The sequence below is a fragment of the Corvus cornix genome, chromosome 1 (assembly GCF_000738735.6).
Source record: "Corvus cornix cornix isolate S_Up_H32 chromosome 1, ASM73873v5, whole genome shotgun sequence".
NCBI classification, from domain to species: domain Eukaryota; kingdom Metazoa; phylum Chordata; class Aves; order Passeriformes; family Corvidae; genus Corvus; species Corvus cornix.
In genome coordinates this window covers 45256495-45270366 of record NC_046332.1, presented here as the reverse complement: position 1 = coordinate 45270366, position 13872 = coordinate 45256495, and the positions used below count along the sequence as shown (strand labels likewise).

The 13872-nt window shown below is 46.7% G+C and overlaps 1 protein-coding gene across 1 annotated transcript in view; it reads right to left on the bottom strand.

Annotated features, from left to right (window-relative positions):
* Positions 1 to 13872, bottom strand: part of FGF9 (fibroblast growth factor 9) — a 29859-nt gene that overhangs the window by 14148 nt on the left and 1839 nt on the right. Inside the window, exon 2 of the mRNA XM_010400510.4 lies at positions 7813 to 7916. Coding sequence (XP_010398812.1) covers positions 7813 to 7916 — 104 coding nt within the window. The remainder of the gene's footprint in view (positions 1 to 7812; positions 7917 to 13872) is intronic.

Below are 13872 nucleotides of genomic sequence, written 5' to 3'. Positions count from 1 at the left end.
TCTTCCTCTTTATCCAGCCTAAGCTTTCTTGTGACTCATTCAAGCCAATTCATTCTTGTACTCTATTTCTAGGACTTTTTTTCCCCTCCCTGGTGTTACACCTCAAGGTATTTGCAGAGAGCAAGAGTGTACCTTCTTGCTTTTCATTCTGCAGGCTAAGTAAGTCAAGATCTTCAGAGTCTATCATTTGATAGTATTTTTATCCCTCTGGTTATCCCAGTAAGCCCTTTCTGCACCTGTTTTTGGTTTCAATTCATCTTCTTTAACACAGTGACCAATTGCATTTTGCATTCAGACTGGATCCTCCTAGTGCTGTATGCAGTGTCACTGACAGAGCTCTCCCTGAGCCTCACATGTAAACATTTTAGGCCCTTTAGGTCACCAAGGCCCCTCTGTGAGGTTGCCTCCTGTGCTGGAAATACTTCCCAGCTTTGCAAAAAATTTCAATAACACACCACTACCTTTTTATGATGAGATGTTTAATGTCCCTAATAAAACCAGGGAATAAAACCAGTCCAAGGAACAATCCATAAAATCTCCACTAATAGCTTCATTCCAGTCTAATACCTTTCAGCACTCCCCATTGCTGTCTTCTCTTCAGAGTTTTCACCATCTATCATACAAATCTTCTACTAACATTCTACCCACTGTAACAAGCGCTCTCTTCTGTGGGTCATCCCTAACACAGGCCTGCAGATCAGCACAATTTCCCATTTCTAGAAAAAGAAATTCCTACCAAAAATAAAATACTAGGCTTGCCTGAAACTATTCATCCTGCTTCAGTAAACTCATCTTGCATGTACTTCCAGGTCCCCCTCTACTCCTTCATTTAAAAGCATGCTCCTAATGCCCCAAGCACATCCCAAGTCAGACTGATAGCCCTCCAGCCAAACACAAACCACGTAGCCAGAGGTACACCCACACTCGAGGCTGGAAAACACCTGCACTGCCCCAGAGGGAGCAAACACTCCCTCACCTGGGGCTTGCTCCTACCTTTGTGCTGCACCTTCCAGTGACCTGGGAGGGAACTGCCATGGCTGAAGCCCTTTTGCTTGGCCAGATTTGTTTTCCAGTTTCCTGCTTCAATTCCCCAGGCAGCAAAGAAACACTTGTGCCAGCAAAAGGGAGGGGATGGTTGGAGGGAAAATAGCCACTTCTTTCAGTAGCAATGTTGGCTGCCCCTTCTCCCTTTGCTCATCCCACAACAGGGAGCTCCCCAGACCCATGTTAGCCCCAAAGGAGTCTATCAGAAACAGGGCTAGCCCAGTTAGCATCCACATTCAGACTGTATTGCATTTACACTCCCATCTGAATACACCATGTTGGTAAAGATTTCTGTTCCCTTTCCGGGTATATAGCTTAAAAAGTTTTCCCCTTGTAAAACTTTCAGTACACATTTCAGGGCCCAAATCAGCTTTATTGAAGCAATTTCCATTTTATTCCCATGCTTCTACATCTCTAAGACACAAGTGTTTCTGCAACCTGCCCTTCTCCCATTCTCTGCAGACCCTCTGCCAAGCACTTACAGCCTATTAGTCTCCAACTCCTTGCATGCAGTTTCACCCTTGCTGGGACACCATTTCCACAGGATTTCTGCATCTCTGACAAAATTTCAAGTTTCCTTCATGTTCAGAGCCCTAATCACCTTTTTGAACTGGGCCTCTTCAGATCTCTGAGTTTGCCCATCAAATTAACTACAGGCCTGCTTCTTGCAGTCTCCTGCTTAAAGCAGATTTACCCAGGGAGACACAAGTCACTGTCATCAGTAAAAGACACCATCGGGTTTTTGTTCATGGGAGTGACAGGTTTTCCTGAGCAAAGATGCTCGTGCAGAAAGCCTGAGCACTCCTTGTGAGTCAGCTGCCATAGTAATCATCCTCTGTCTCTCCATTTATACCATTTCCTAGAAGGCATCTTATTATTGTAAGTAATAATAAAAACACAGGCAGAAGGGTGTTAAACCTGGTGCCGCAGCCATTATTCCTCCTGAGATTTGACCACTCGCAGCCTAGAAGTCTCTGCCCTCACTCAAGGAAATTGCTTTTAATTCTCCTTCCAAAAATTGTGCACTGAAACTGTCCTATTTCCAGGCTCATATCAACCATGGCACCTGACTGGAAAATAATGAACAGGTAATCCAGATTATTATTTTTAAAAAGTCAATCAGAAACATATGGAACTGCTTCATATCAGAGGTATTTAAAAGGAAAGTATGATGGTACTGGAGGGTAATTTATTTATTTATCCAGTTCTTACATACCTGTAGTAATCATATACTTGGCCCAAATGCTGTTCCCAACATGCACTTTCAACCTGCGTTTTTCTTCATGTTGTTTCCGTGCACCTTGACCTACCATTTGAAGGGCTGAACAATTCCCTTCCTTTATTTGCACAGGAACATAAAAGATATTTTTAGAATGTAGCCAAAGAAATCCTTGCCTACACCAAGCAATTTTCAGTGAACTATGACAAATTGTCCCGTTTTGTCAGAAAAATTTCTGTTCACCAGTCTTTGTAGCTTCATAGCCCTTTCAGGACTGTGGGGACCCAAACAAAAGCATAAAACACTGCAGGTGCAGCCCTGCTGGGACAATAAAGAGCCATATCGTCACCTCCCTGCACTCTTACTGGGAAAACATGTTTCTTCAAGGACGGTACTCTCTCTCTCCCTCTCTCCTCCTCCTCCACCCTCTCCCTAGCGTTTTAGGAGCAAAAGGCAAGTTTAGTCTCCCAGATCAAGCTTTCAGTTCACTTTTTGAAGGACACCAATTTATTACCCTGTTAAAAGCATTCCTACATCTCACCTTGCAGCACACACCCTGAAAGTCTGAAACCCAGAGGTGTGGAACTTCCCTCCCTGGCTCCTGATCTGGACTCTTTTGCCCTGTCCTAGCTGCTCTGTGAGCAAATGAAGCTTTTCTTTGTACACGCCCTTGAGCTCTCCTTCCAAGCACTCTTTCCCCTTTCCTCAACAACTCCACCATCTCCACTCCTGCCTTCCTCCTCCCACCTACACAGCTTTCCTGGTAGCTGCTCCAGATCTTCCAACTACCAATATTCCTCCTGAGCATCCAACCTGAGCTGTCTTTTGCTGGCTGCCAAGGGCACAAGGAGCAACAAAGGCACCTGCATTACATAGAATGATTTGGGTTGAAAAGGACCTTTAAATCTCATTTAGTCCAACCCCCTTGCAATGAGCATCTCCAACTGCATCAGGTTGCTCAGAGCCCTGCCCAACCTGACTTCGAATGTTTTTACCGACGGGGCATCTACAGCATCTCTTGGTAACCTGTTCCTGCGCCTCACCACCCTCACCACAAAAGGATTTTTCTTTATACCTAGTCTGAGAAGAGGAATGGGGCAGGTGCATGTCCATCGGAGATCAGTGTGGAAGGGCTGCCAGCAGTCAGATGCAGCACAGCCCTCTACTGCAGAATAGCCCAAGATAACCAGGGCAGCTGAGGCAAGGGTGTCCCATGTTCCTGCCTGGTCTGTGCTTGAGGTAGCACAGAACTTCCTCAGAGGACAGCCTGAAGTGGGAACGACAGGCACCCTGTGATGTGGGGACACATCACAGCCTGCCACATGGGAGCCAGCTGTTAATATTCCCAAGGGCAGCATGACAATGGGGACAGCCCACAAAAACACGAAGGTCTTGGGACTGATCAGAAAGACCTCCCTCCCTCCCTCCCTCCATGGCATGGCCTGAGGAACACAGTTAAGACACAATTGCTAATATTCTTGCCAGACGTGTTGGCAAGAGCTGTTTGGCACTTGGGAAGGAAAAGGTCTTCATGTCTTGTCATAACACCCTTTGGGTCCTATCTGTAGTTTGAATTTTTCCTCCTTTCCAGAGACAAGCACAGTAGCTGCTGTGAAACATGATGAGTCATAGCTGCAGACTGCCAGGGAAAGGCAAGGTAAAGGGAAAGCGGGGACAGATGAGACAGGAGGGAAAGCTGCTGGCACTAACCAGGCTCCAAGTCATTGTTAGGTGGCTACCACTGGTTTCTCTGCAGTACTATGTGCATGTATTTTCAGCTTTCCCTGGCTAAATCCATGGCATGAGGAGGAATTTGAGAACAGCCACATTATGTTACACATCTGCCTGAAAGCAGCATGAGAGTCACTGTGCTCTTCTGACCAGAAAATGAAGTAGGAACTGCCCCCTGTAAGAGCGGGAAGTTGGGAAGAGTTTGTTAGGCAGCTAATCTATGAGGAGAGCAGAACTTTGAGAAGGCTAAGAGGAACATGTCTGGATCAAAATATGCTGAAACTGCCTTTGCTGTCATCTCTCATGAAAACTGGCAGCGATCACCCATCCTGGCTGCTCTGCTTTGCCATATGTCCCAATTCCAGTGCCACCACAAATATGCTGGGAAAGATCTTCCTGTGTCAAATGTTTCAAACATAAATATAGAAGGATAGAAGTCCTTTAGGTCACTGATTTGATTCACGCCTAATGTATTTTTCATGCAGTAATTTCAATATAAATATGATGGTGTCAGACACAGGGCATCGTTTCCAATAGTGTCAAGTACTGCATGCCTCACAAGCTGTGAATCTAAGCACCTACTTAGATCCACAATGCTGACGTAGAGCAAGACCAAGTATTTCTGAGGCTGCTATTTAGTTGTCTGTGGGAAATGGTTTTCTCACCTTAGGAAACAGAGCTACAGTGTCATAAGGGTACCTGCTCTGTGACAAAGCTGATGCTATTTACAGCCCTTAGGGAAGAAACCATGACAGAGGGATAAGGCATCACACCTCCCAGCCCAGCAGCACAAGAACAACTTACTGGTGCTACAGAACAGTTCAGCTGAAGAGATTGTTCTGCCTAATGCAGGTGAAAAATTGATTTAATTTTTTCACAGTCTACCACACATCAGTCTCAAAACTAATCTCACTTAAACTGATCTTCTACTTTGCCAGAGAGATAATTCTGTGCTGGATTGTGCCTTGCTTCTGGTTCAAAATGCAATATTTATTCCCATCAGAGAACTTCATTTTCAATTAATTGCATTTTTTGACCAAAACCAAAAGCAAAACACTGTCACTTAAAAATGTCCAGCCAATTCTACACAGAAATCTGCTCCAAGGCCTGCTTATCTCAGTGTTTCTAAGAGAGCTGACAGTTGCTGAAATATAGGCACTAGGATTGCTAGTGTTGACAAGGCTTTAAAGCATCATCACACTGAGTAGCCATTAGAGGTTATATTTCATTGGAAGTAATGTAATTCAATTACCATCACTCTTTAGTATGTCCCATCTCTGGAGACTGACAATAAGATGTATCATCCATCAGATTTTAACCTGAACTTTGCATTCTAGCCTCATAGATTTCCAGTTCTCCATTATGAATGGCTTCATATTTTTAGTGTCATTTCTGAGGAAAAGGAGGTTATCTAATTATACTGTACATCCATTTGCCTGCTTGTCTCTCCTTCCTTAGCTTGTCAACCAGTTTCAATCAGGAGGCAAAGGTCTTTATTAAGTTCCTATCAGTTTTGCAACTAATCAGAGTCAGGGTAAAGAAGAGAAATCATTTGCACGTCCCACTTGGGAGTGGTGAACTGTGTAATCCCTGCAAACTGACAGCCTGGTGAGCACAGACAGCTAATACTGTCTCTTTCTCCATACATGAAATACAAAAGGCTGAGAAATTTGTGCTACTGCAGGGACTGAAGTTCAGAGAGACCCACATCTTATACTATGAGACACAACCCCTTAAGAATGCAGGCTCCTTTAGAACTGCTGTTCATGGAACAACTATTTTATAAATGCAGTGAGCTTAGTAATTTACATCTTTGTAAACATCTCTTGTGCACATTTCTTCAGGAAACAATGTCTCGAGTAATTCACTCCGACAGTCAAACATATTGCAAATACAAAACATAAATTGCACAGAAAAGTGATGTAACATTTGCTTCCCCAAGTCTATGCATTTAAGCTTTATCAATAAACACATTTCCTTTCTCAGAATTATGCAGACCAACTGATTCACTATGTTTATATGTTTTAACGATTACTCTTACTGATGATTATCAACATTACTGATTCATATTACTGTTGTTGTTCTGCCTTTTTGCTGCCTAACTGAACCTGATGTACTCATGTACTCCGCTAGTTCTTTATCACATTCATCAGCTGCACAAGGATTGTGACTTATGACAACTTACTCCTCACAGGCAACTTGTTTATATCTGTCATTGCATCCATTCCTTTTTTCATTCCCTCTCCATCCCTCCAAACTTTAACTCCTCCATATTGACATTTATGCTAAATCCCTTTTCTTTGGCCTTTCCCACTCACAGGCTCTCACCGTCTTGGCATCTTCCCTTCTCCTGTGTCCACACATTCTCCATCCCAGCCTTGCCCCTCATTCTACCACCTCTTTTTCTGCCTCCCACACACACTGTCATTATCTATATCTTCTGGCTTCCTCACCTATCCTGCTCTTTGCTCAGAAGGTAATCCTTTTCCTCTCTCACACACAAAATTTTACCAGAAAGAAATCAGTGAACCTAGACACCCTTACAAAAACACTTTTGCTGGACTTTCCTGGTTTCACTTGCTCACACTCCTACATGGATAATATACATGGAAGATGGACTTCCCTCGTACTCCTTCTGTTTTCACCTGCCCACTCACCACCACCACCTCATGTTTTCTCCTACTCTCATTGCCATCCCTGCCCTTTTCCCTGGTACTGCTAGTCCGCTGTGACACAGCTATCTTCAACTACATTCAAAGCCCTTCTCTATCACTTTAACTTCTTTTTGAGTGTTTCTCTGCAATATTTACACTATCAGTTGGCTGCTGTCACTTCTCTGCTTTTAATGAACTCCAGTGAATGCACAGCTTCACTTCAGACATTTGCTTACTCTTCAAACCTGCCGTCCTCTTCCTCAAAAAACCTGCTTCTCTATTCCTTGTAAACTTTGGAGATTGATATTTTACTGCTAGAAGAAGTTGCCTTCTACCATCTGGGGAGTTACCTGCCAAATTCCAGATGCACCTGCCCACGATCTACCCAGGGTATGAACCCCATTGTACATCAGATGCCTCGAATATTCCCAGGTAAGAGCCACGTCATACAGACACATGCACGCGCACACAACACATACACTCTCTCTCTCTCTCTCTCTCTTTGTTCTGATGGAAGACAGCCCATGTTGCCAAGAACAGTCACCCATCAGCTGCAGGTAGGCTGGCAAACTCCCACATCTGAAATACCAAGTTTTACTCCTCCCTCACACCCGTTACTCACTCCTGCTGCCATCCCTCAGGGAGCACCTGTGAAACTTTCAGGACAAGACCACCAAGACTCTTGCCCTCATTCCTATACTTTTTATAACTTTTGTCACACTCCTGTTTCTCATTTTCTCATCCACATATGCCACTCTTTCCCTCCCCCTCTACCTTGTTTTGTCAATTCCTAGAAAGCTCTCTGCCTACACACAAAAGGAATACACTTGTCTCAATTTAGGTTTCTACAGGAGACATTTACAAATCTTATAGTACATCCTTCAGTCTTCAGTAACCAGCTCTGGCCATCAGTCTCCATTGTTTGTATCTAAATTGTCATTCATCTGCATTATTACTCATTCCTGATTTTGCCACCTTTTCCTTCTCCTACATTCATTACATCACCCACAGGGTCTCATTTTGAATTAGATTGCGAGATATTTAGAGCAGAAAGAGTGCTCACACATAACACACACATAGTGCAACGGGAGACTGTAGGAGCTAGCAAGTGTTTCCCCCACAGAATGTAAGGATCAGAGCTGCCCAAGGGCAGCAGGAACTTACCGAGCCGTACAGTTCCCCTTTCTCATTCATTCCAAGGTAAAGTCCACTGTCGACTCCTCGGATGCTGACCAAGCCCACTGCTATACTGATAAATTCCAGTATACCTATGAAATGAAGGAAAAAGCAAACAATGTACATATTGTTTCCATTGAAAGATTTTTTTTTTCCAGATATGACTGATCCCTGAGTGCCAAGCAACTATTTTCAAGGCTTTTTTCCCACTTTCTGAGTTGTTTGGAAGATGAGGACAAAATTAATATATAATACTTCAAGCACTTTGGGCCTTTGTTAGAATGGTGCACTGCAGACAGCATTAATGTATCAAATTAAAAGATTGCTCTCAATCTTTCTCATTACTCCTAAACACATACCTTAAGCTCAGTTATACTGATTTTCACAACAGATATACATTCAGAGAAAAAAAATCTTTTTAAATTGCCAAAATTAGCAGAAGTGAGGAACCTTTGAATCTTGTATTGCAAAATAAATTCTGAAAAAATACATTTTCATCAAAATTGTGAAGTAAAACAATGTTACACATGGTACCAAAAGATCTACTTTCAGACATCAATGAATCAGGAATACAGGGAAAGGTTTACTCACAGTATGATCTTCCAGAGGCTTGAGATATGAAAATCCTTAGTATAGTCCAGTGTCATGCATTTCTGTTTAGATAGTAACCATTCTCTCTGATGTGTTATTATTTACTCTTCTAAAATTCAGACATTAAAACATCCTACGCCTAAGTGTAATAGTTTGTACATTATTAAGTTTACCCATGCACATAACAGCAAGCTTACATAGACATTTGTGCACTTAGAAGTAGGAATACTCTGCAGAGAAGCACTGCTTCTGTGAATCACCAAGGTTCAGCATCCATGTGCACAGTACAGCAAGTGTCTGTACCGAGTATTGGCTCATCTGCTTCTGAGGGTTTGGGGATTTTCTGGCAGCCTTCCCTGCAATTTGCTTACCTCTTCAGTGAGGATGCTACTGGCCAAACCTGGCATAAACCTAGGAATCTTGTGTAAAAACATGGAAATTTCTTCCTCTTTGGGAGTGCTCATCTAAGACTGTAATGATCTCACAGGAAGTGATCCAGCAACATTCAGAAGCATGCTGCTGTGTTACGCTACTTTCTGAGTCACAAAATAAAGTGTGTCCTGCACAGAGTAGCATTTTCAATATGTGAATTTTCATGTCTAAGCACACTGTGTTAACTATTTTTTAAAGCTCATTGGAAACTATATGTACATGAAATACTGAAATAACAGTATAGTATGTGTTGAGCCTCACATGGCCAATAAAAAAGCACTTTGGTGGCTTTTTTTAACAATTAATTTGGCATCTCCCACAAAATAGTTGTGCACTAATCAATAGCAGGCATGAATCACATAGATCTAACATAGCACAATTTGAAGCCAATAGGGAAAATTTATAGCCAAGGTAATGCAAAGATGAAAAGTATTCCCTGTAAGGGACTATTGATCATTACCTTATATATTATTCAGCACTACAAACACCACAGTATTATTGTTTTGATAACCCTTTTTTAAGGCCTGGGCATTTTAAATTATTCTCTACATATGCACAAATAAAAAATACTGGGAGGAAATACTTAGTAATTATGGATTCTTTAAGTAATATTGAGTGGCAGCACGACGTTTATCTGGTATATATAGTATCTCAGATACAATTGATCCATTGAAACCATTTAAAAATTCCCATTATATCAGGACATGCAATACTTACAGATTTCTTACTAAGGCTTTTTCTCTAAAGCTTTTACCAAAATATCATATTACTTGATACATGTTACCAAGCAATTTTAACTGAGGTCAAATCTTACGTTAAGTGTGTGAGTCTGGCATCTTTCATATCAGTCCAAATGTAGTCTTTAATTGCTGTCATCATTTCAAATATTTGGATGCATGCTGCTTCGTGCATCAAAGAACAAAAAAAGCACTGTCACATCTATTATAAGTGCAGAAAATTAATTTAAGGTACTTGGCAAAGAGCATCCATGTATTTGAGATCAGAATAGAGACTTCTTCATTTGAAATACTCAAAAGCCTACTCACAGCAAGTTTTATGCGCCATATTAAGTCCTTCAAGAGATTATCTGGGGCCAAGCATACAGTCTTACAGAAGTCTTGTCAGTTTAAGGATTGCACTTGTCCCACAGTTCTGTGAATATTTTCACTGTATAGTTTCTATAATATACAGATACTACTTAGGACCTGCACTAGATATTTAAATAGATAATCCTTTTCAAAATGAGGCTATATCAAATGAAAATCAGGACAACTCCAAACTTTGAAAGCTAGGGCCCTATTTATAGCTAAAAATGTGGAAGGGAAGACAAGTAGAGAGGAAATAACTGTCTCAGTACATGGGGTGCTGAATTTCTTCTCACTGAGCATTTTCTTTCATGAAACCACTTCAATGCATAGACCCATTCCTTCACAAGGATAGGAAGAAAGTTTCAGGGAAGCTATTTATTCCTTACATGTTCACACTAGCTTTTGTCCACACCAGACCTTCTTCTACATGATCCAACTCAGACCATGCTGAATGGTGCCGGACACCAGCCTGACATAAATGCTGGTCGTGCTCTTCTGACAGGCTCACAGATGAGAGAAGGTGTGTTGTTGAAAAAAGTGAAATTTTAATTTTCATCTGTCCTAGCTCTGGTGAAAAGCAGGTCTACAGAAGCATTTTCCTTGGCTTTTAGGCAATGAACACCCCTGCAACTGCACGGTTTCATGTTGTTGCTGGTTTGCCCTTTGCTCATTTTTGTCTCCAGCTACACGTTGGCTTTCTTTGTATCAACGGATTGGAGCAGTTTCGCTTTCCTTTAGCACTCTAACACACCATCTATGACAACGAAGACGGTGAACAAGTATCTCTGCCAGCCACTTCTTTGCACGGCTTCCAGGGGAAGGGAGCGCAGGCGGAGCGGTGAGGGACCCGCCGGACTGTCCTCTCCCCGGGCTGCCGCGGGGAGCAGCGGGGCGAGGGAGGCCGAGCCCTTCGTGGCTAAGAAGCCGCCGGGAGGTCAGCCCAGTGATGGGGCGAGGGAAGGGGCTTCTCCGGCGCCCCCCTGCCCCCGGCGCCTCCCTCTCGGCCTCCCGCCCGCCGGCCGAGGCTGCGGTGCGGGGCTGCGCGGAGAGACGCGGGGCTGAGCGCTCCGCCGGGATGCGTCCCGCCTGTCGCAGCTGTCACCACCCCGCCCGCTCCCCCACATGATGCCAATTAAAAGACGGGAGCGCAGACAGACACAGCACCCCCAGGCAGCAGGGCCCTGCTTCAGTTCCAGGCTCTTACAGCGCCCTTGCCCGCCCCCCCTCATCCCCTCCCCTCTGCAACGCTCAATAGCGGGGGAGACTGTCGGGCCTGCTCGGCGCCTTTCCCTCCCCCTAAAACCTGGCCCACGATTCCCAGTCCCGGGGGCCAGAGCCTTCCCCGCATGCATCACCTTCTCCCCCGCCCCGCCCCGGTCTGCTGGCTCTCTCCAGAGACAGCACGGGGCGGGGGGGCAGGCCCGCCCACCCGCATCCAGCAGCAGAGGGGCGGGCAGCCGCAGGGACCCCCGTCCGGAGCCGCCCCCGCGCCCTCCCGGCGCTGAGCCCGCCCCGCCAGCCCAGCGCCGGAGCAGGCAGGGCGGGCCGGGGAGGCGGGAGGGCGGGCGGCTGCGCGGCTCCCGCAGATGATGAACGCAGCGGTTCCTTGTAGCAGCAGGTCCCGGGGAGCGGAGGTCACCTGCTGACAAGCTTTTTTTTTTTTCCTTTTCCTGCATGCTCCTATTTTTTTAATGCTGTGCATGCAGTACTTGTGCTGACGCACAGAGGCACGCCTCTCCGCTGTTACAGAGTTCCTGAATTTACAATGACTCTACTGTCTAGCCAATGCCCTACACTAAAGGAGACTGCATCAAAAAAATTTCTTTTGTGACCCAGGAGAGATAAGGCTTTGATCACCTGAGATCACATTACGGGGGGGACAGAGCCGGGTTCTCCCGGTGAGCTTTTCTTTTAGAGATGGGCATCTTGCTGCAGGAATTGCGAAATGCCAGGGCTCCCAGAAGCGGGCGAGTATAGACACACAATATGGCTCGGTTTATCGTACGCAATAGGCACACATCCAACATAGCATCACAAAAGAATTACTCTTATCTGATGTCTCTCCAGAGGTGTGTGCGGGGAGGGGGATTCCCACAGGGCAGAGCCCAGAGAGGAGTTTACGCGCAGCCCCCGGGGTTTTCTCTTTGTCCTCCTTATTCCTGGAGAAAAACTTCCTTCTGACGCGTACCCCCCCATCCACACGCGCGCGCAGGTTTCCCGCACACGCTCGCAGGAGACCATGTGAGCCCGCTCTCCCCAGGGCAGCTGCCGAGTTGGGACGCAGTCCTACCCAGTATCATCAAAAGACTTTACAATCACCAAAACTCAGATAGCATCTGCTATTCTGTGACCTTCCGGCAAGCACAACAGCAATGTCACGGCACCGATACAACAGTACCAAGATCCCCTTCCCGCCCCCAAAGAAGCCGGGAGCCCCAAGGCATCCCATGGGTTTGCCGCGCCCGGTTTTCCCAACCCCGGAGCGAGCAGGGGTATCACCGGCGCGCTGCATGGGGAGAAGAGTTATCACCGAGGCGCGTCCTGGTGGGGGGAAGAGGGAGATCAAACCGACAAGGACAAAAAAAATATCAATCTATTTAAAGCCAAGGCGCTGCAAGGGATGGAAGAACTGCCCCTCGGAATTGTCAGCTTCCTACAACTGCGGCTGGAAAGCCATTTTAAAAATAGACGCCACGAATAATGTGGTCACCGCCGCCTTGCTAAGGGAACAGCTGGCGGCCCTCCTCCGGGGGCGGCGGGGCCCCGCGGGCCGCCGGCCCCCGCCGCCCCGGCTGCCGGTGCGCGGAGCGCCCTACACCTGCTGCGGCCCCGCACCGCGCCTCCCCCCCGGCCCCGCGCCGCGCCGCGCCCGCACCGCAGCGGGCAAGGGGAACCTGCGGCGGTGGCTCAGCAGCTACGCACGGCATCCCCTGCCAAGGAAAACGCCTAGCTGCAACACACCCCCCCGCCCCGTTCCCCTCACTACGCGGCTGCCTTAAACACTTTCCGCACTTTTTCTCGCCAGCAAGCGTGGATGTTGCGCCCCCGGGAGAGCCGCGACGCTGCCCTCACCCCGCACCCACCCTCGGAGACCCCGGGCGGGCGGCGTGGGAGGGAGGAAGAGCCTGCAAGCAGCGTGAGAGTGTCAGGGAGCAGCGGATGGAGGGGGATGGAGGATGAACCTGCGACCATGCGAGAGCCTCGGTCCTCTCCTCCCCCGTCCCTCCCTCCCCGCTTCCCTTATGAGCCCTTTGGAGATCATCTCCTACAACACCGGCATTATCTAAATAGCTCCACAAAGCAATAAAATACAGCTTAGATATCGTTCAACATCTGGCATTAAAATACAAAGAGAGAAAAAAAATCAACACAGGACTTTGTTTTTACGACCGAATTTAAGTGCTGTCAGGTTGGTTCACTCACAAGTTAACTCCTTCCAACAGCTGGGAGCTTGGCGAGCTAACCTGGCATATTTTCCGCACCCCTCCTTAAAAAAACCCCAAAGAATCAGCTCAGCCAGGCTGTTTTAGTCACTTTCATACATTCAGTCTGCCGGGCCTTTAACAGACTCCTTGGCAGCCGAGAAGCTCCAGGCCCACCGGACTCGCGTGTGCATGTGCATGTGTGCGTGTGTTCATGCACAGGCTCTCCGGAGCGGCCGGGGCCATCAGCCCTCCAGCCCTCGCTGCTGAGTCACAAATAGTGTCCCCTGGAAAGGAAACCCAGGGAATGCTCTTTTCAAATTCGCTGCCAGTCTGACACGCCACACAGCTCGAGAAAGGCAGGTTTTGGCGCAGGATTCCCGGCTGGTTCCGGACCCCACCTGCGCTCCCTCTTTCCCGGGGCGCCGGCCACCGGCAGCGCCGCACGGCTGCGGGTGCGGGTGCGGGTGCGGGTGCGGGCTCGGGCGGGCGGCGAGCACCGCTGCGGGTCGGCG